The sequence below is a fragment of the Nerophis ophidion genome, linkage group LG09 (assembly GCF_033978795.1).
Source record: "Nerophis ophidion isolate RoL-2023_Sa linkage group LG09, RoL_Noph_v1.0, whole genome shotgun sequence".
In the NCBI taxonomy this organism is placed as follows: Eukaryota; Metazoa; Chordata; class Actinopteri; order Syngnathiformes; family Syngnathidae; genus Nerophis; species Nerophis ophidion.
In genome coordinates this window covers 28,901,212-28,922,819 of record NC_084619.1, presented here as the reverse complement: position 1 = coordinate 28,922,819, position 21,608 = coordinate 28,901,212, and the positions used below count along the sequence as shown (strand labels likewise).

Genomic DNA, 21,608 nt, shown 5'->3' with positions numbered 1-21,608 from the left:
GGTTGATTGGCGCTCTATACTTCTCCCTACGTCGTCTTCTTATAAAGTCATGAAATTTACTTTTTGAACAATATTACATTTTAAAGCGTCTATCAGCCAATAATATCGGCAGTCTGATTTTATCGGGCATCTCTAATTCTGAGTGATCATTTTACCTGTAGACATCCTTTTTAGGTCCAGAACTATGAAATAGAATTATAGTGGCCCTTTAAAGGACACTTGCCCTTTTATGGTATTTTGCATTTATTGCATTCTCTCTCTTATATAAATAAATATAAATAAAAGTACACTTACAATGGAGCTAATGGGAGCTATGATGTTGTTGTGTCTATTGTGTTTGTTCTGACCATACAACCTAAATAACCATCCAAAAAGTGCTAACACTCCTCCATTTACATTTTCTGACCTGAAAATTAACCAGGTATTAGAAATATTTAGCAGTATTTAATTGATACACTGTTCTCGATTCCCATCCCTAGCGATATTGTTGTTGTAAGCCCCGACGTTAAAGACATTTTTAGAGAGGTAATTTCCGTATTCAGCTGTATTTGACATCATCAGCTCTGGTGAGCTGCTTTCTCATTTTGAAGCTCATGGAAGTTTTTTTCTACATTATAAATCATGCCTCTCACTTTGATGGAAAAATGATGTGGAAATAAACTGAGAAGTTGACAAACTTTGGAGTTAAGTTGAGTTGAGTTGAGTTTGAGTTTATTTCAAACATACATGCATTCAACACGATACATCATGATTTCCAGTTTCTCCATTCAATATGTTCGAAAAGGAGTAGCAGGAAGCAGAATTTATTTAATCCTACCCATTTTCTTTTACATGGCAGTTGCTAAAACTTTAGTTAACTTCCTGTTCTCAATTTATTCACAATATACTCCATAAGTAATAACAATAAAAATAAAAAAAATTAAATAAAATATACTTTGTCAAGTAAGTTATATTTCATATGGTGAGATGAGTAAGATTATCTAGAAAATGAATGGATGGATGAAATAAATTCAGAATGTTTATCATGGTTATTCTTCTTTGTACTTTGTAAACACTTTAGGTTTGAACAAATTCTTAGAGTGGATAGTATTAGTACATTGTTTGATTTCTTTGCTTAATCCATTCCATAATTTAATCCCACATACTGATATACTTAAGGTCTTAAATGTTGTACGTGCGTACAAATGTTTTAAATTACATTTTTCCCTAAGATTGTATTTCTCCTCTTTTGTTGAGAAGAATTGTTGTATATTCTTAGGTAGCAGATTATAGTTTGCTTTGTGTATAATTTTAGTTGTTTGCAAATTCATTATGTCGTGGAATTTCAGTATTTTTGATTCAATAAATAACTTTAACAGCCAATTTACATGCAGTAATGGAGAAAAAGATACAAAAAGAAACGTGGTTCCACTTCCGAGGATTATGAGTCATCTGAACAAGGATATATCAACATCCCATCAGTCGGCGTCCCAGTGAGAGCAGACATTGTACAGTAAGTGATGTTTTATTAGGTTTGTCGGCTCACATGATGATTTGTGATGTTTTTGTAAGAAAAAAGTGAACATTGCGATGCGTTTATGTAATTAAATATGCCGCTTTATGCTTAACATTTGTAAAAAAAAAAAACATAAATAGGACATGTCATTATGAACGTGCCTGTTACTACATTGCATATACTTACATCATGCATCTACAACGTTGATGAAGGTGCTAGATTTTTTTTTTTTTTAATTGGCCCTAATAGGCTCCATTGTAAGATTACATTTATTTGCTAGTTAGAATGCAGAAAAAAAGAAAAACTTATGTGTGCTTGTCTTACATAAGGACTGTGAATGATAGGCCAATTTCCAAAAAAATGCATTTCCCTTTTGTTGATTAATAATATATTGTCTATACTGACAATTTCAGTGACCACACTATTATAGCACATAGTAGAAACACAGCTCAGGATTAATTGACAACAATATTAAAGGCTTACTAAAATTAGATTTTTTTATTTAAACAGGGATAGCAGGTCCATTCTATGTGTCATACTTGATCATTTTGCGATATTGCCATATATTTGCTGAAAGGATTTAGTAGAGAACATCCACGATAAAGTTCGCAACTTTTGGTCGCTAACAGAAAAACCCTGCCTTTACCGGAAGTCGCAGACGATGACGTCACATGTTGATGGCTCTTCACATATTCACATTGTTTTTAATGGGAGCCTCCAACAAAAACAGCTATTAGGACCAAGAAAACGACAATTTCCCCATTCATTTGAGCGAGGATGAAAGATTTGTGTTTGAGGATATTGATAACGACGGACTAGAAAAAAAAAACGAAAAAAAAACGAGATTGCATTGGACGGAATTCAGATGTTTTTAGACACATTTACTAGGATAATTCTGGGAAATCCCTTATCTTTTTATTGTGTTGCTAGTGTTTTAGTGATTTTAACAGTACCTGATAGTCGGAGGGGTGTGTCCACGGGTGTCTTGACGCCAATGTCTCAGCGAAATCGACGGCAGCTTTATGGACGGGGCAAGCTCAGCTGATCTCCGGTAAGAAGCGACTTTTTACCACAATTTTCAACAAGGAATCACCGTGTGTTTGTGTGGCTAAAGGCTAAAGCTTCCCAACTCCATCTTTCTACTTTGACTTCTCCAATATTAATTGAACAAATTGCAAAAGATTCAGCAACACAGATCTCCAAAATACTGTGTAATTATGCCGTTAAAGCAGACCACTTTTAGCTGTGTGTGTGTGCAGCGCTCATACTTCCCTAACAGTCCGTGACGTCACGCGCACACGTCATCATTACGCAACATTTTCAAGAAAAAACTCCCGGGAAATTTAAAATCGCAATTTAGTAAACTAAAAAGGCCGTATTGGCATGTGTTGCAATGTTAATATTTCATCATTGATATAAAAACTATCAGACTGCGTGGTGGATAGTAGTGGGTTTCAGTAGGCCTTTTATATTGATGCCTATATTACAGTGTCAATCAAAACTGAGAGTTATTATAACTCAGCAGCACCTTGTGGCGTTACCTGGACTCCTAACAGAGCAGGGCTGACAGTGTTTACCCACAGACCAGAGCCCCTCTGAGGAGCCAAGGGGAAATAACAGCCTGGCCAGAAGCTATTAAATCCCTGATGGCTTTTGACAGTAATTTCTTCATGAGTCCACAGCTCATGGGGCCTGCCAGCGGTGAGATGGGGTGCCCATTAAAGCACACAAACTGTGCCCACAAGTCCCACTCAATAGTATCTCTGTGCTCGGGGGGGTTGTTTGTGCGTGTGTGATGGAGAAAGGTGAGAAAAAAAAAAAAAAAGGGACTGAGGCACTGGAGAAGGGGAGACCTTGCCAATTGTGCGATGGCCCGCGTTAACGATGCCAAAAGTTTTGGACGCTTTTTTCTCAGCTACTCCATCAGTTCAGGCAGGCGTCCAAGCCATCATAACCATACTTTGACACCCGGCCAAGTCGTAAAAGGTGTTTACGTTCATCTCAAAGCAAACGGAGCAGAAATCACAGATGATCAGACTAAAAGCTCTGTGGACTAAGTAGAAGTTGACATGAGGGTTAGATTAAAGATGGATAAGGATCACCAATAAAGTGCTTTACCTGTGTGCACATTAAACAATTACATGGCTGCTTAGAACAAGCAAGTGCTTTTCTGGGCAGGATGCTGACATGTGACCACCATCATAACTGGCAACATTTCAGAAAAGATTGAAATTGCATCCCAGAATGGTGATGGAACTTGCAAAAAAAATATAAATGTGTATTTTTGACCCTGTGCAAATGACAGGAAATTGAAAATAGAATCATAGAGCTGTAATATAAATCATCTAACCCTAGAACCAGAGTAGTTTAAGGTGCCATTTGCATTTTAAATCTAAACTTATATTTCTGTCTTTTCTAAATCTGACAAAATATACACATTAAAATACTCAAAATGCGTATTGGTCAATTTCATGCAACTTTATTTTATTTCTGACAAGAATCCTAAGCTGAAGATGACTCATTTGAAAAAACTAAAATTAGTTTTTTAGCACACAATAGAATGATTCAACAAAAAAATAAACAAATTACATCAGTAAATAATTTAGGTAACAAATTAATATTAAGTAAATTAACTTTTTGGGCCAAATTTTTTAATATAACATATATTTAACAAAAAAATCAGTTTTACGTTTAACTATATTTAATTATTTAGGAAAAAAGTTACAAGTGCAAAATAACAAAAATGCAGTAATGTAAGAAAAATGTGAATATAAAAATGTCGACAAAAAAAAAATCGATTCAGCTCCATATTATGATTTTTATTTGTTCTGGTTGTAAATCCATTTTAATTTTCCAAAATTGATTAAATAAATACTTAAATAAATAGTTATTTATTTATAAAAAAATAAAAGAATACAACTTTTTTAGGCCACTTAATATATATATATATATATATATATATATATATATATATATATATATATATATATATATATATATATATATATATATATACATATATATATATATATATATACACTTATATATATATATATATATATATGTATATATATATATATATATATATATATATATATATATATATATATATATATATATATATATATATATATATATATATATATATATATATATATATATATATATATATATATATATATATATATATATATATCCCTGCTTGGCACTCAGCATCAAGGGTTGGAATTTGGGGTTAAATCACCAAAAATGATTCCCGGGAGCGGCCACCGCGACTGCCCACTGCTCACCTCACCTCCCAGTGGGTGAACAAGGGGATGGGTCAAATGCAGAGAATAATTTTGCCACACCCAGTGTGTGTGTGACAATCATTGATACTTTAACTTTAACACACCTTTTCATTCAATGGATTTTATTTATTTTTATGACTATCTACATTGTAGATTGTCTGAGGGAATCCAAACTACGAATGAACACATGTGGAGTTATGTACTTAACAAAAAAAGGTGAAACAACTGAAAACACGTTTTATATTCAAGTTTCTTCAAAATAGCCACTCCTTGCTCCGATTACTGCTTTGCACACTTTTAGTATTCTCTCAATGAGCTTCAAGCACACCCATGAACCATTTCAGGTGACTATCTCTTGAAGCTCATCAAGAGTATGCCAAGAGTGTGCAAAGCAGTAATCAGAGCAAAGGGTGGCTCTTTTGAAAATACTAAAATATATATATATATATATATATATATATATATATATACATATATATATATATATATATATATATATATATATACATATATATATATATATATATATATATATACATATATATATATATATATATATATATACATATATATATATATATATATATATATACATATATATATATATATATATATATATATGTATATATGTATATATATATATATATATATATATATATATATATATATATATATATATATATATATATATATATATGTAAATACCCACGAACAACGTTCTTCAAAATGTAATTTTACACTGTATATATATATAATTATATTTTGAAGATCACTGTTCGTGGGTATTTACATATATACACACACACATACATATTCAATATATATATATATATATATATATATATATATATATATATATATATATATATATATATATATATATATATCCATCCATCCATCCATCCATCCATCTTCTTCCCCTCATCCGAGGTCGGGTCGCGGGGGCAGCAGCCTAAGCAGGGATTCCCAGACTTCCCTCTCCTCAGCCACTTAGTCCAGCTCTTCTCGGGGGATCCTGAGGCGTTACCAGGCCAGCCAGGAGAGATAGTCTTCCCAACGTGTCCTGGGTCTTCCCCGTGGCCTCCTACCGGTCGGACAAGCCCGAAATACCTCCCTAGGGAGGTGTTCGGGTGGCATCCTGACCAGATGCCCGAACCACCTCATCTGGCTCCTCTTGATGTGGAGGAGCAGCGGCTTTACTTTGAGATCCTCCCGGATGACAGAGCTTCTCACCCTATCTCTGAGGGAGAGCCCCGCCACACGGTGGAGGAAACTCATTTCGGCAGCTTGTACCCATGATCTTATCCTTTTGGTCATGACTCAAAGCTCATGACCATAGGTGAGGATGGAAACCTAGATCGACCGGTAAATTGAGAGCTTTGCTTTCCGGCTCAGCTCCTTCTTCACCACAACGGATCGATAAAGCGTCCACATTACTGAAGACACCGCACGGATCTGCCTGTCGATCTCAGGATCCACTCTTCCCTCACTCGTGAAAAAGACTCGGAGGTACTTGAACTCCTCCACTTGGGTAAAGATCTCGTCCCCAACCTGGGGATGGTACTCCACCCTTTTCCGGGTGAGAACCATGGACTCGGACTTAGAGCTGCTAAATCTCTTCCCAGTCGTTTCACACTCGGCTGCGAACCGATCCAGTGGGAGTTGAAGATCTTGGCCAGATGAAGCCATCAGGACGACATCATCTGCAAATAGCAAAGATCTAATCCACCAGCCACCAAAGCAGATACCCTCAACGCCCTGACTGCGCCTAGAAATTCTGTCCATAAAAGTTATGAACAGAATCGGTGACACAGGGCAGCCTTGGCGGAGTCCTACCCTCACTGGAAACGGGTCCGACTTACTGCCGGCAATGCGGACCAAGCTCTGACAATGATAGTACAGGGAGCGGACCTCCACAATAAGACAGTCCGTTACCCCATACTCTCTGAGCACTCCCCACAGGACTTCCCGGGGTACACGGTTGAACGCCTTCTCCAAGTCTACAAAGCACATGAAGACTGGTTGGGCAAACTCCTATGCACCCTCAAGGACCCTGTTGAGAGTATAGAGCTGCTCCACAGTTCTATGACCAGGACGGAAACCACACTCTTCCTCCTGAATCAGAGGTTCGACTATCCGGCGTAGCCTCCTCTCCAGTACACCTAAATAGACCTTACCGGGAAGGCTAAGGTGTGTGATCCCACGATAGTTGGAACACACCTTCCGGTCTCCCTTCTTAAAGAGAGGGACCACCACCCCAGACTGCCAATCCAGAGGTACCACCCCCGATGTCCACGCGATGTTGCAGAGTCTTGTCAACCAAGACAGCCCCACAACATCCAGAGCCTTAAGGAACTCCGGGCCTTGCCACCGAGGAGCTTTTTAACTAACTCAACCTCAGCCCCATAAATAGGAGAGCCCACCACAGAGTCCCCAGGCACTGTTTCCTCATAGGAAGACGTGCTGGTAGGATTGAGGACGTCTTCGAAGTATTCCCTCCACCGATCCACAATATCCGCAGTCGAGGTCAGCAGAACACCATCCGCACCATACACGGTGTTGACACTGCACTGCTTCCCTTTCCTGAGGCGGCGGATGGTGGTCCAAAATCACTTCGAAGCTGTCCGGAAGTCGTTTTCCATGGCTTCCCCGAACTCCTCCCATGTACAAGCTTTTGCCTCCGCGACCGCTGAAGCCGCACACCGCTTGGCCTGTCGGTACCTGTCCACTGAGCCTGTCCTATGAGCCAAAACAGCCTGATAGGACTCTTTCTTCAGCTTGACGGCATCCCTCACTGCTGGTGTCCACCAGTGGGTTCTAGGATTACCACCACGACAGGCACCAACCACCTTGCGACCACAGCTCCAATCGGTCGCCTCGACAATAGAGGTAAGGAACATCGTCCACTCGGACTTAATGTCCAGCGCCTCCCTCGCGACATGTTCAAAGTTTTTCCGGAGGTGGGAATTGAAACCTCTCTGAGAGGAGACTCTACCAGACGTAACCAGCAAACCCTAACAATGCGTTTGGGCCTGCCAGGTCTGTCCGGCATCCTCCCCCACCATCGCAGCCAACTCACCACTAGGTGGTGATCGGTAAAAAGCTCCGAACCCTCTCTTCACCCGAGTGTACAAAACATCAGACCGCAAATCCAATGACACAACTACAAAGTCGATCATGAAACTGCGGCCTAGGGTGTCCTGGTGCCAAGTGCACATATGGACACCCTTATGTTTGAACATGGTATTTGTTATGGACAATCTGTGACGAGCACAAAAGTCCAATAACAAAACACCACTCGGGTTCAGATCCGGGCGGCCATTCTTCCCAATCACGCCTCTCCAGTTTTCACTGTCATTGCCAACATGAGCGTTGAAGTCCCCCAGTAGAATGAGGAAATCACCCGGGGAGCACTCTCAAGTACTCCCTCGAGTGAATCCAAAAAAGGGTGGGTATTCTGAGCTGCTGTTTGGCGCGTAAGCACAAACAACAGTCAGGTCCCGTCCCCCCACCCGAAGGCGGTGGGAGGCTACCCTCTCGCCCACTGGTTTGAACTCCAACGTGCAGGCTTTGAGCAGGGGGGCAACAAGAATTGCCACCCCAGCCCGTCGCCTCTCACTGCCGGCAACGCCAGAGTGGAAGAGAGTCCAATCCCTCTCAAGGGAACTGGTTCCAGAGCCCTTGCTGTGCGTCGAAGTGAGTCCGACTATATCCAGCCGGAACTTCTCCACTTCGCGCACTAGCTCAGGTTCCTTCCCCACCAGCGAGGTGACGTTCCACGTCCCAAGAGCTAGCTTATGTAGCAGAGGATCGGACCGCCAAGTGCCCTACCTTTGGCTTCCGCCCAGCTCACATCGCACCCTACCTCTTTGACCCCTGCAATGGGTGGTGAGCCCATTGGAGGGGAGACCCACGTTGCCTCTTCGGGCTGTGCAGGGCAGGGCCCCATGGGGACAGGCCCGGCCACCAGGCGCTCGCCATCCTGCCCCACCTCCGGGCCTGGCTCCAGAGGAGGGCCCCGGTGACCTGTGTCCAGGTGAGTGATATCTGGGTCCTTTGTTCATGTTCTTCATAGAGGTCTTCGAGCTGCTCTTTGTCTGATCCCTCAACTAGGACCAGTTTGCCTTGGGAGACCCTACCAGGGGGCATAAATAAGGTGGCAGCTCAGGAAGGGGTATATATATATATATATATACCCCGCCTTCCGCCCGATTGAAGCTGAGATAGGCGCCAGCGCCCCCCGCGACCCCGTAAGGGACAAGCGGTAGAAAATGGATGGATGGATGTATATATATATATATATATATATATATATATATATATATATATATATATATATATATATATATATATATATATATATATACATATATATATATATATATATATATATATATATATATATATGTATAGTTTTTACTGTCTTGTTTTAATGTTGTTATAATGTTTTTATTCTGTGGCACTTTGAGACATGTTATTCAAATGTAAAGTGCAATACAAATAAAATATTGTATTATTATTATTATTATATTTGTGAAAAATATACAAAAAGTCAAAAACATATGCAATTTCTAAAGGATTTAGACGATTATATTTCATGGTAAAAGAAAAAAATTTGAAGCAGGGACAAGCAAAAAATGTTGTTTCAAGTCTTCAAGGTATGTAGTTAAAATAACATTTTAAATTGTATTCATTTATTACGAAATGGGCAGGACATTTTGCTGAAATAAACACATTTTTAGTATTTAACTGTATCGTGAATTTGTGCATTCTATTTCCTGTCAGTGCAATGGCACCGTTTTGTTGCAATGGCACACAAATCAATAAAGCCCCCAAATTGATATGAGATTGTATGTGTATGACACATTCTTTAACAGATTGTTTTCAAAGATATAGAGACATATTGAAACCTGCAATATTATTTGGCTTGTTTGTGGACGGGGAAAGTTTTTACAAAGGTCCGTCAAACATCCCTCTTCTAGTCCAGAAAACGGCTAGACTGGTTTAAACCAGACCATGGGGCCGGATTATATTACGGAAAAGTGACTAATATGTTAATCGTAAATTAGAAGTTCAGGGTTTATGAAGAGGTCAGCGTGAGGTCACTGACTCAGCTTTATAAGACTCTCTGTGTGAAAAGCCACAGTTTAGCACTTAGTAGCCTCAACATAATCATGCTGGAACAATGAAGTGCAGTGTAATGTGTCATGACTGCTCTGAGCTGACTGTTATTCTTCAAGAAAGACTCCATTCAACAGCTTGCTTGTAAGTATATCTTATGTAAATACACACCTTTACACGAACCATAGGTCATGGATCTCCCGTTGGAAGAACACTTGCAAAATGTTGCCATGGCGGTATTTAGCATACAGTCTGAAAGTGGGATGATACACAATATTTTGATACACTTGGCTTTTTGGGACTGTGTCACCAAGGGGTTTTATTGGCTACAACACCCACAGAAACACAAAATCTAATTACCTCACATTAATTACCTGATGTTATTTGGCAATATCCCAGACACACAAAAACAAAACATGTATAAAACAGTTCTTTATTACTAATAAACAAGACTACATCGGAACATGTAACACATTTCTTTTGGTTAGTGTTTAAAACATTCTCACAAACTGCCATAAAGGCGCAGGAAAAGTCACTATAAGCAAAATGTCAGTTTTAAAGGGGAACTGCACTTTTTTTTAAAATTATGACTATACATGTACATATATATATATATATTGCATTGTAATTTGTAATAATCGGTTCGTTCTAGGTGGCTCGCAATGCAGATAATGAGAGTAATCCATTCTGCCTTTTAATCACTCTGAATGTAATCAAAACCCGCCAACAACACTTAATTTACATCTCGTGACCTGAATATTAACCAAATGTTAATGATATTATTATAATAAGCGCCAACGTAGGCAAACTGTTTTAGCAGGGCCGTGATCACGGAGCGGTCGCTAGATTGTGCAGCTAGTGTTGAGGTATTGACATACTGAGCTGATGCATCATGATTGCTTCTAAGTTCATTGTAGATTAGAAATCATGCCTTTCACCGAAAAAAATTTGGTCATAAAACCAGAAGTTGTTCATCTGTGACATCCAACTATTAGGAGATGGAGAGAATAAAACGAAAAAACATTCTTCTGCGGTATTTCTTTTTCTTTTACCCTTCGTTTGGATCATGATTGCTTCTTCATCTAAAGGAGAATACAAGAACATCCTATCAGTCGGGATCCCAGTAAAAGCAGATATTGTACAGTAGGTGATCGTTTTATCATGTTGATAGTTTGTTTTTCTTGTTTAGCACTTAGCAATAGCGCTACGTGATGCCTGTTTCACTAAATCCCGATATGTTTAACAAAACAGCTTCTAAAACTTATGAATCCTCCTCCTTATATGTCGGCTTGATAAAATAAGGTTCTGGATCATCATTTGTTCCAAAGTAGTCTTTATTGTGTCTCACGAGTCTGCCATAAGTAGTAGTGTTGTTGTTGAAGGAAAAAAAACGAAAATTGTGATGCGTCCGTGAAATGTATATGACTAAAATGATAAAAATATGTAAATAATAAAGTTAAAGTTGAAGTTGAAGTTAAAGTTAAAGTACCAATGATTGTCACACACATACTCGATGTGGCGAAATTATTCTTTGCATTTGACCCATCACCCTTGATACATGTAATTAGGAATGTGCCTGTTACTACATTACGTTAGTGTTGTAACAATACCAATATTTTGGTACCTGTACTAAAATTATTTCGATACTTTTCGGTACTTTTCTAAATAAAGGGGACCACAAAAAAGATTGCATTTTTGCCTTTATTTTAACACAAAATTTCAAGGTACATTGAACATATGTTTCTTATTGCAGTTAAGTCCTTAAATAAAATACTGAAAATACTAGACAACTTGTCTTTTAGTAGTAAGTAAGCCATTAAAGGCTCCTAATTTGTCTGATGACACATGCAGTAACATATTGTGTCATTTATCATTCTATTATTTTGTCAACATTATTAAGGACAAGTGGTGGAAAATTAATTATTAATCTACGTGTTCATTTACTGTTAATATCGGCTTACTTTGTCTTTTAACATGGTCTATCTACACTTCTGTTAAAATGTAATAATCTCTTATTCTTCTGTTGTTTGATATATTACATGAGTTCTGGATGATACCACAAATTTGGGTATCAATCCAAATCCAATTAGTTACAGGATCATACATTGGTCATATTCAAAGTCCTCATGTGTCCGGGGGACATATTTCCTGTGTTTATAAACATAATATACATTTTAAAAGACGAAAGATGTTGTGATGCCGAAAAATATCAACGTAATCATAGTAGTATTGACTAGATACATGCCTGTACATGGTATCATTACAGTGGATGTCAGGTGTAGATCCATCAGTAGCGTTTGTTTACATTTTGATAGTGAAGCATGTTTAGCTATTCCTCTTCCGGCAGGGATGATACTTGTAAGAAACGTACTTTATTTGTCGCCATGGCGGCGAGGATTAGTGATTTAGAAGTAGCTACAACACTGCCGACTGCGGCTGGACTTTAGCTGCTAGCTAGCCATGTCTTAAATTATCTCTTCCTGATGGCGTTTTAATGTTAGTTTTTGAGCCAAAATGCGTCCGTTCTCCCTATTCTGTCTACACACTGTGCCTGCTTGTAAGTACTCCGTGATTGTGCACTGCCGCACATGCTCGTCTGCTCGTAAACCAGCAATGTCACGACGTGACTTCGACACATTCGCGGGACGGCTGCAACGGAATGTTTCAGAGACCATATAGTACCGAAAATGGTTCATTAGTATTGTGGTACTATACTAATACCGGTATACTGTACAATCCTACATTACATATATACTTACACCTTCTATATAAAACAATGATGGAGTTGTTTGAATGTTTTTTAGAGCCTTTTATAGGCGGAGTAGAGCGGATCCTATTGACTCCAATGTTAGCGGACTTTTGCTAGCGTTTATTCACGAGTTGGAATGCACTAAAAAAAAAACATATGTGGATTGTGAATGAAAGTCTAAATTCCAAATGAAGTGCAGTTCCCCTTTTGAGTTATCAACACAAGTGGAAAAGAGAGAAAAATAAGCACAATATGAAATATCAAACATGAAGAACTTGTACAACTCAAAAGGACACATACATTGTATGTGTTAAATCATCAGGACACAAGGAGCTAATAACTACAACATTCACAGATTCAGCAGTCTGTTTAAATACCTTATTTCTACAAAGTGAATTTACATTTTTATTAAAGTACAAAGTGCAAATACTATTGTTTTTGTTATCGCCGATTGGTGAGGGCAGACTCTCAGCTGATGTTTTAGCCTTGTTTCTTCGATGGATGCTGAGGGGATTAAAACAGAATCTCATCAGTTTTGCAAGTGTGTCTGCCACTTCCATAATAATAAATGAAACACATTCTGCACATAATAAATAAACACATTGTTCTTTACTCTCCGAACAATATGTCACTCAATCACCTTGCGAGGGCTGGCTAAATTTGGCATCCAAGCAGAATTTTAATATGAGAAATGTGTAGAAATGTGTCATTATAGGAGAACTTTTGTGGTCAAATTTCAAATGAAGCGCCCTGTCATTCATTAGTTGACATTTTACATGTGCTCATTCAAGCAAAACGGGGCCCCTCTTGGATCATGGGGCCCTACAAGGCGCGTGATCTGTGTATAGGGAGGGGCGGCCCTGAACCTTACAAAAAAGTGGGTTTACATGTATGAAGTATTGCTAATTCATTATGCTAAACATATGATCACAACAGTGTAAGTTAGATATAGCCTCTAAAGAAATAAGCATGGATACATTTAAAAAAAAAAAATCAAACTTAAATAGAAATGTCTTTTTTTTTTAGATCAAACTTCAATAGAACGTTCTTATTGGCCCATTAGGGATGTAATTGACTGAACAGTCATTAAATCACCTTTCTTTTGTTTTGCTGGTCCTTTTCCAAACTGTTTCTATCTGCTTCCTTCATGAATCAAACCCTGTGGTTTGTCAAATGTAATAATCATTGAAACGGATTTGAGTCAAATATACATGTTAAAAAACATTTAATATGGTAGGGTCACGCAGCCTGACCAACAGCTTCTTTCCGGAAGCTGTTAGACTGCTGAACTCTGACGGTGCTCTGTAGCCTCTTTTTATGTTTAGTTACATTTTATATTTGAATTACAGGATCAGAATTGGGCAGCATTGTGGGAGAGGGGCTAGTGAATCTGCCTCACAATACGAAGGTCCTGAGTAGTCCTAAATTCAATCCCGGGCTCGGGATCTTTCTGTGTGAAGTTTGCATATTCTCCCCGTTACTGCGTGGGTTCCCTCCGGGTACTCCGGCTTCCTCCCACTTCCAAAGACATGCACCTGGGGATAGGTTGATTGGCAACACTAAATTGGCCCTAATGTGTGAATGTGAGTGTGAATGTTGTCTATTTGTGTTGGCCCTGCAATGAGGTGACGACTTGTCCAGAGTGTACGCTGCCTTCTACCCGAATGTAGCTGAGATAGGCTCCAGCGCCCCCCCACGACTCTGAAGGGAATAAGCGGTAGGAAATGGATGGATGGATGGATGGATGGAATGATCAGAATTCTATTTTTTGTACTCCTTCTTTATTTTGTACATAGGCCTTTTGTATGTGAAGATTGTTAAATACATATTTTACATATATTATCTTTTTGTTACTTATTGGGCTAAATCTGCAATGTAAAACAAATATTGATTTTACAGTAAAAAACAAACAAAAAAAAAGATATATATACTGTATATCAAAATCGAGATTTTTCTGAATTCTGATTCGACATGGATTGATTATTTTTGGTAATTGATTTCAAAATGTATATATAATTAATTTTTAAGAATATATTATTGGATTAAAAACAACAAACAACTACGATTGGTATTATTATTATTTTGAATACTGTTGCATTTATTCATTATTGGTTTTCTTTTTGTTTTTTAGTATCGTATCATTTGGATGGGTGGCCAAGTACTTTTGGAAATATAGTGTACATTGTGGTATTCACACAGGGGTTAATGGGGTTAATATAATAAAGGGAATGGTTGACTTACAAGTTTACTGGAAGATAAGCCTTCTCCTGTTTTGGCCCCTGTAAGACAAAGAGTGACAGGACCCTTAAACTCTATTGGAAGGAGGAAATACTTCCGCTCAATTCACATGTCAAATCCTTACAAATTGACCCTTCGCTAACCTTTAATCCCCTTAGTTACTGTTGCTAGGCCTATGAAGCTTATCGCAGTGGTTTACATACGCTGGTATTTTTCAGCTCACCTTCTTCCTTGGTCACCCCCAAGCAGCCCATGAGCTCCTGCAGGGACAGTGCTTTGTCGTTGCTGATGTCGCAGTATTCCACAAACTTCTTCACACACTTCTTGGGCTTAGATTTTTTGCGCAGGAAGCGTTTGAATGGCTTGATTTCCTTTTTCCCGATGTCGCCGCTGGAGTTTTTATCCAGCTGACCAAAATACCAGTGGACCACCCTCTCCTCGAGAGTGTGGTTGGGGTCGGGCTCCACCACTCTAGAAGATAAAATCATCATAATCATAATGATTAAAAAATATGCATTTTATTGATTATTGTGTTATTTCATTGTTCGTACGTATTATGTTAATAAAAACAATTAGTGTTACGATGGATGGTACTGAATTCATACCGTCGGTACTACTGGTTACTGATTCAAGTAAAATCAAGCGGTTCCATATTTTGGCAACTGTGTTGTAGTGACCGGATCAAGCACTTGGCAGGGAAACAAGCAGCCAAGCGCTTGTTCGTACTGCATCTAGGTCAGAGGTCCCCAAGCTACGGCTCGTACCTTTTCTTAAAATTAAAAACTGCCCTGTCCAGCCGCTCAAGAAAATGTTGTTGTTGTTGTAGATGTCCATATCTCCTGTATTTATTTTACAAAAGAGAAGTGTGGGATACTTCTCTTGTTGCCTTATTTGTATTTGAATCAATCAAATGTTTGGATAGTGATTAGTGTCTGGCGCAGCTGGACCGGAGTAGGAGGGAATAGAGGAACAGGACAAAACATATATATATCCATCCATTTCCTACCGCTTAATCCCTTTTGGGGTTGCAGGGGGGCGCTGGCGCCTAGTTCAGCTACAATCGGGCGGAAGGCGGGGTACACCCTGGACAAGTCGCCACCTCATCGCAGGGCCAACACAGATAGACAAACAACATTCACACTCACATTCACACAGTAGTAGGGCCAATTTAGTGTTGCCAATCAACCTATCCCCAGGTGCATGTTTTTGGAAGTGGGAGGAAGCCGGAGTACCCGGAGGGAACCCACGCATTCACGGGGAGAACATGCAAACTCCACACAGAAAGATCCTGAACCCGGGATTGAACCCTGACTATTCAGGAAATATATACGTATATATATACACTGTGTTCCAAATTATTATGCAAATTTGATTTAAGAGTCTTATTTTTTAATTTTTTGGTTTTTTTTTCCATTAAACTTAAGAATGGTATTGTGTCTCAAGGCTCTGTAGATCATTGACATCCATCTCAGACACCTGTGATAAATAAATAGTCTCCCAGGTGAGCCCAGTCAAAGGAAAACTACTTTAAAGTGGTGTTCCACACAGGGCACAGGTTTCAAGCGATATGGGGAAGAAAAACGTTGCTGAAAAGCATAAGATAGTACACTACATTATTCAGGGTATGAAAACATTGGATATTTCCAAAAAAACATATGGGTGATCATTGAACTGTAAATACATTTGTTGCTCATTCAGAGCACAGGTGAGTTTGTGCAGATAAAAGAAAAATAACTAATATCTCTGCCAGACACAGTCATCGGATTAAGAGAGAAGCTTCTTAAAGGCCATTGCAAAGCAGCAAAGAGGTATTTGAAGGCCCTGGTGCCTCTGGAGTGCCAAGAACCTCAAGGTGTAGGATCCTCAAGAAGTTTGCAAGTGTGCTTAGTGCTAATATTCGGCCACCCCTAAACAATGCTCACAAGCAGAAAAGATTGCAGTGGGCTCAGGAATACAATGACGACTCATTTTCAAACAGTTTTGTTTACCGATGAGTGCCGTGCAACCCTAGATGGCCCAGATGGCTGTAATGTCCACAAGACTGAGATGGCAGCAAGGGGGTGTGGGTGTCATGTTTTGGGCTGGAATCATGTGGAGAGAGCTGGTAGGTCCCTTTAGGGTCCTCGAGGGTGTGAAAATGACTTCTGCAAAATATGTACAGTTTCTGACTGACCACTTTCTTCCATGGTACAAAAACAATACCCGTACTCCCGACAAAAATTCACATCTTCATGCATGACAATGCCCCATTTCATGCTGCAAAAACACCACTGAGCCACTGGCTGTTATGGGCATAAGAGGACAGAAACTAATGGTGTGACCACCATCGTCTCCTGACCTCAACCCTATTGAGAACCTCTGGATCATTATCAAGCTAAAGATCTATGAAGGTGGGAGAAAGTTCATATCCAAGCAGCAACTCCGGGACGCTATTCTAACATCCTGCAAAGAAATTAAAGCTGAAATTGTCCAAGAACTCACAAGTTCAATGGATGCAAGGCTTATGAAAGTGATATCAAGCAAGGGGTCCCATATTAACATGTAACACAGCCTGTTTAATCAAAAGGTATTTCAATCAAAGTTATTTAAATGTATATGGTGTTATAATGCTACGAATTCAACATGAAACGCTGTTGTTCTTGATCATTTGGAACAGTGGACTTTGAGTCATTTATTGTAAAAATATTGGTATCATTTTGAGATTTGTTCAATGAAATTTGAATGAAACTAACGGCTGATGACTTGAAAATTATACTGACTGACATTTGTATCAATTATTTATGAAAATTTGAGTAAAGTGTATTTTGCATAATAATTTGGAACACAGTGTATATATATAATAGATAGCCCGGCCCGTATTCAAGGTCATGTAATAATATTCTACGTCAACAAAGCAAGGAGAAGGCGCTGAAAAGTACAATGCCACTTTTCCAAAATGCACTAGCTCGATTCTAATTTACATTGGATTTGCCATAAAAATTATACAGATTAGGATGAGTGATTTTACATGGCGATTTCAACACCTCCAAATTTTGCAATAAAAACAAAAATGGATGGATGGATGGAAACTACAACTAAGATGCACGTTACAGTCAAACAGCAGGTGTGTAATAAGTGCAATACTTATAGTTTAAACACTTTTAAAGGTATCAACAAAAGACAAGACGGGCTACGGCAACACACTGTAGTCAATATACGACTGCCGTCTATCATCTTGGAATTGCAAATGTACGCAAAGTCGAGTATATAAAACCTACAAACTAAACTCAGAAGTGTAGGAAAACAAGATAGCAACTGGGCAGTACAGCTCAATCTTAAAACGTTAAATATAATATTTTGAATTTATTGTTAAACAATTAATATATATTAGCACATTCGAAAACACACCAAAGTTCTAAAAATTGGTACTGGTGAGTACTGGTATCAATGCTAGGTACTGGGAATTGTAAAGCTAACGTTTTATGACGTTGATGCTTTCAGCCTAGAATAAATAGCAGCTAGATATCCCATGACCTAAATATTCAACCTCTGGACTGATGCCCACAAAAGAATAACAATTTGGCAAAGCCTGCAACTATACTGTGTTGCTTGTGCTATTGTTTTTCTGATAGATAACCCACATGGTGGTGCTGTTATTAGCCCCTAAAACTGAATCTCATAAATTTGATTGACTTGAAATGACCACAGCATTTGGAACATCTTCAGGGGACAGACAAGAACATGGAAAATTTGAGCAAGATTGGTTGACAAAATCAAGTACACCGTCTTTGTAGAGGCACAGACGAGACTTAGCAACTAATTGACATACATGGTCAGGGCTTGTATAGATAGTAGACTGTCTTACTTCTTGCACAATATCTACTAATAGTCATCAGTCTGACAGCCAACTGCTCTGTTTCCTGTGTACATAAGTAGAAAACTGTAACAAACATCTTTGTGAATATGTTTGTCTTCTGGTTGACCATGTGGTCATTAAGTTGTCTGGTACAGATCCCCAATATTGTAATCTGTCCACTCAATTGTTTCCTATGTCTGTATTGCCATATCACCATTCAGTATGTTTCCATGCACTATATAAGTGCATGGAATTTCTTAAATAATTAGCTTTCTTCTATATTCACACCTACATTTTAAGTCCCAGTTTCCATGCTCCATCTCCAAAGGGACTCTTGGCCATACGCAGTGTGCCTTTTGTACGGTTATTTCAGCTTATATAGCTATGTGGTAATGTAAATAGAAGAAGAAAAGGCTACATGCCAATGAGCTAGAGATGGTAGCTGTCAAGCTCCAGATCTAACCAATATTTATAACTGCAATAGTGGTGAACTGCTTTTACTTTTTACTGTAAATACAAACTATGCAGGTAATTATTTGCTTTGATTTAATCCTTACATCCCTAAAGAAAATATGAATAATGATGTTGATGGTTTATGTTGTGAATGAATAAGATTGAGGCATAAACACTTCATTTGATCTACAGCTTTCTATTATTGTTGTCTACCTATGATTGACTAACAAAACACACATGCATTATTTTTACTCTAGCAATATTTCTATGTTACCATATTACTTTAAAAGTATTGAATTATTTCAGCATGCTCTTCTTCGTTTGTGAATTGTTGTAAAGAGCTGCTTGTTGGAGCCCTGCATCGACAGTGGTTTACAACATGCAAGAAAGAACTCTTTGCATTATGTAGGTAATCCGATTTTTAAATAGCCTAACACGATCTGGTTAAGCTGACTTCGAGACAGTTCATACAATAGGTTTCTTTTGTGCATGTAAACGCACTGAGTGAGGATATCTGCATGTACTGAAGCACATAGCCAGTTCAGAAATTGGGAGGACAAACGTTTTTGCAGCAAATTCCTCAAAACACTTCAGTGTTCTCGTTGTATAAAGGATCTTGGACATCTGTAAACACATTGGCGGATTGACATTTTAAGCCTGCTCGCAAACATAGAACACTGGGCCCAAACTTTTTTTAGTGAGGCATTTAACAAAGGCACCCTTTGAAGTCTTCACCTTTTGCCAGGTTAATTTGACTCCAATTCCTGGGGTTACGATGCAGAATCGATCCTCAATACAACACGATTCTCAATTCAAACCAATTCATTTGGTAGAAAAATGATAATAAAACCATTTCAAACAGGAAACAGGTAACGAAAGATCCTCTTGGCTGCTGACGTATGACGTATACGCAGTGAGTAAGATTGGAGATGGCCTAAAAACATTTTTAAAATTGTGTTCTACCGCTTGTCTCTTTTGGGGTCGCGGGGGGTACTGGTGCCTATCTCAGCTGCATTCGGGCGGAAGGCGGGTACACCCATCGATTGGAATGAAAATAGATATGGATTGTGATTCTTTATGAACAAAGGTGTTGTCAGTCAGTCATTTGTTCAACTTGCTTAGTTATACTTAAGATTAGGATTCAAATTAGTTTTTTTCAAACGGGACAATGCAATTTCATAAAACACATAAAAAAGCCAGAATTAGCCAATGATGTAAAAAAGGCAGTGAAATAAAAATTTCAAAGAAAAATAAAATAAAAAGAGAGAAAAAGAAAAAAACACACAATGCATATACCATATAATAGAAAAATAAATACAACATCACAACATAACATTTATCAAAATAGGTTCATATTTTAATGCTGGCAGCTGTAGGCCTTGTATGTTGTGACCAGTTTAACCTCCTTAGGTACTGAGTTCCACACATTTGCACTCCTTACTGACCAGGCCGACTTACTGAAAGTGCTCCGCAGAGGAATATAACAGTCACCTCTGACAGAGCCTCGAGTGACGCGCTCACGGCTGTTTCTTTGGCTGATGAACTCTGCCAGGGGATCTGCTGCATATTCATGCAGTACTCAATAAGTCAGTTTTAAGTCTGCAAACGTGTGAAGACTGTCCTATAATAAAATACTGTATTTTTTTTAGAATGGCACAGTGATGATAGAACCTAGGTTATCTATCCAATGTTTTTCTTTAATTCTGAACAGCTGGTAAGGCAACAGTTGAAGTGGCTGAAAACCATTGAATGCAAATACAATTTTGCAGCTTCAGTTGACATTTCACTCAACATTTGTAGCGTTTCTCAAAGTTACATTATAGGTCCTCTCTTTTTCATCATTTGGCCCACAAATTCAGTTTGAAAACCGGTGAAGATTTGCAGCAAATCTTTCAAAACACTAGACTTCTGTCATAGAGATGATCTTTGTCTATCTTTTTTCCAGAAAATCCCTGAAAACATCTTAACGCTCCTGTAACTCTGACAAAATAAATAAACCAACATTAAATTTCCACTGTAGAAGATGATGGTTCTCCGGAATACAAAAGATAAGGTTAATATTGAAGAGAGAAGTCTGGCCCCCCAGTCCATACTTAGCTCTCTGGATATATGGCCTCCAAGATAGTTTGGTTGAAAATCCCTGCCTTTATACATTATTTCTTATATGAAACAATTTGGGAATTTTGACTTTTTTTTAATTACATGTTGATCAGTTTGTGTTTAACTTTAGAGATTCAATTGTAAAAAAAAAAAGAAAAGAAAAAGAAAGACATTTCCAAACATACTTTCCGGCGGATGCTGGATCTGTGACAGCGTGCACCATGTCCGTCGACAGCGCATCAAGAACACTTGTCAGAAACTCTGTTTTCTTTGCGCCAGGACAGCCTGAAAAAGAATCCAAACATATCTGGATGAGTACCCATACAA

General features: G+C 38.4%; 1 protein-coding gene across 1 annotated transcript in view; it reads right to left on the bottom strand.

The window, feature by feature from the left end:
* Positions 1-10,325: 10,325 nt before the first annotated feature.
* smoc2 (SPARC related modular calcium binding 2) overlaps positions 10,326-21,608 on the bottom strand; it is a 92,987-nt gene continuing 81,704 nt past the window's right edge. Inside the window, exons 10-13 of the mRNA XM_061910734.1 lie at positions 21,467-21,566; positions 15,117-15,364; positions 14,897-14,934; positions 10,326-13,159 (exon numbers count right to left, since the gene is read on the bottom strand). Of these exons, the coding sequence (XP_061766718.1) occupies positions 13,136-13,159; positions 14,897-14,934; positions 15,117-15,364; positions 21,467-21,566 (410 nt within the window). The 3' untranslated portion in view covers positions 10,326-13,135. The remainder of the gene's footprint in view (positions 13,160-14,896; positions 14,935-15,116; positions 15,365-21,466; positions 21,567-21,608) is intronic.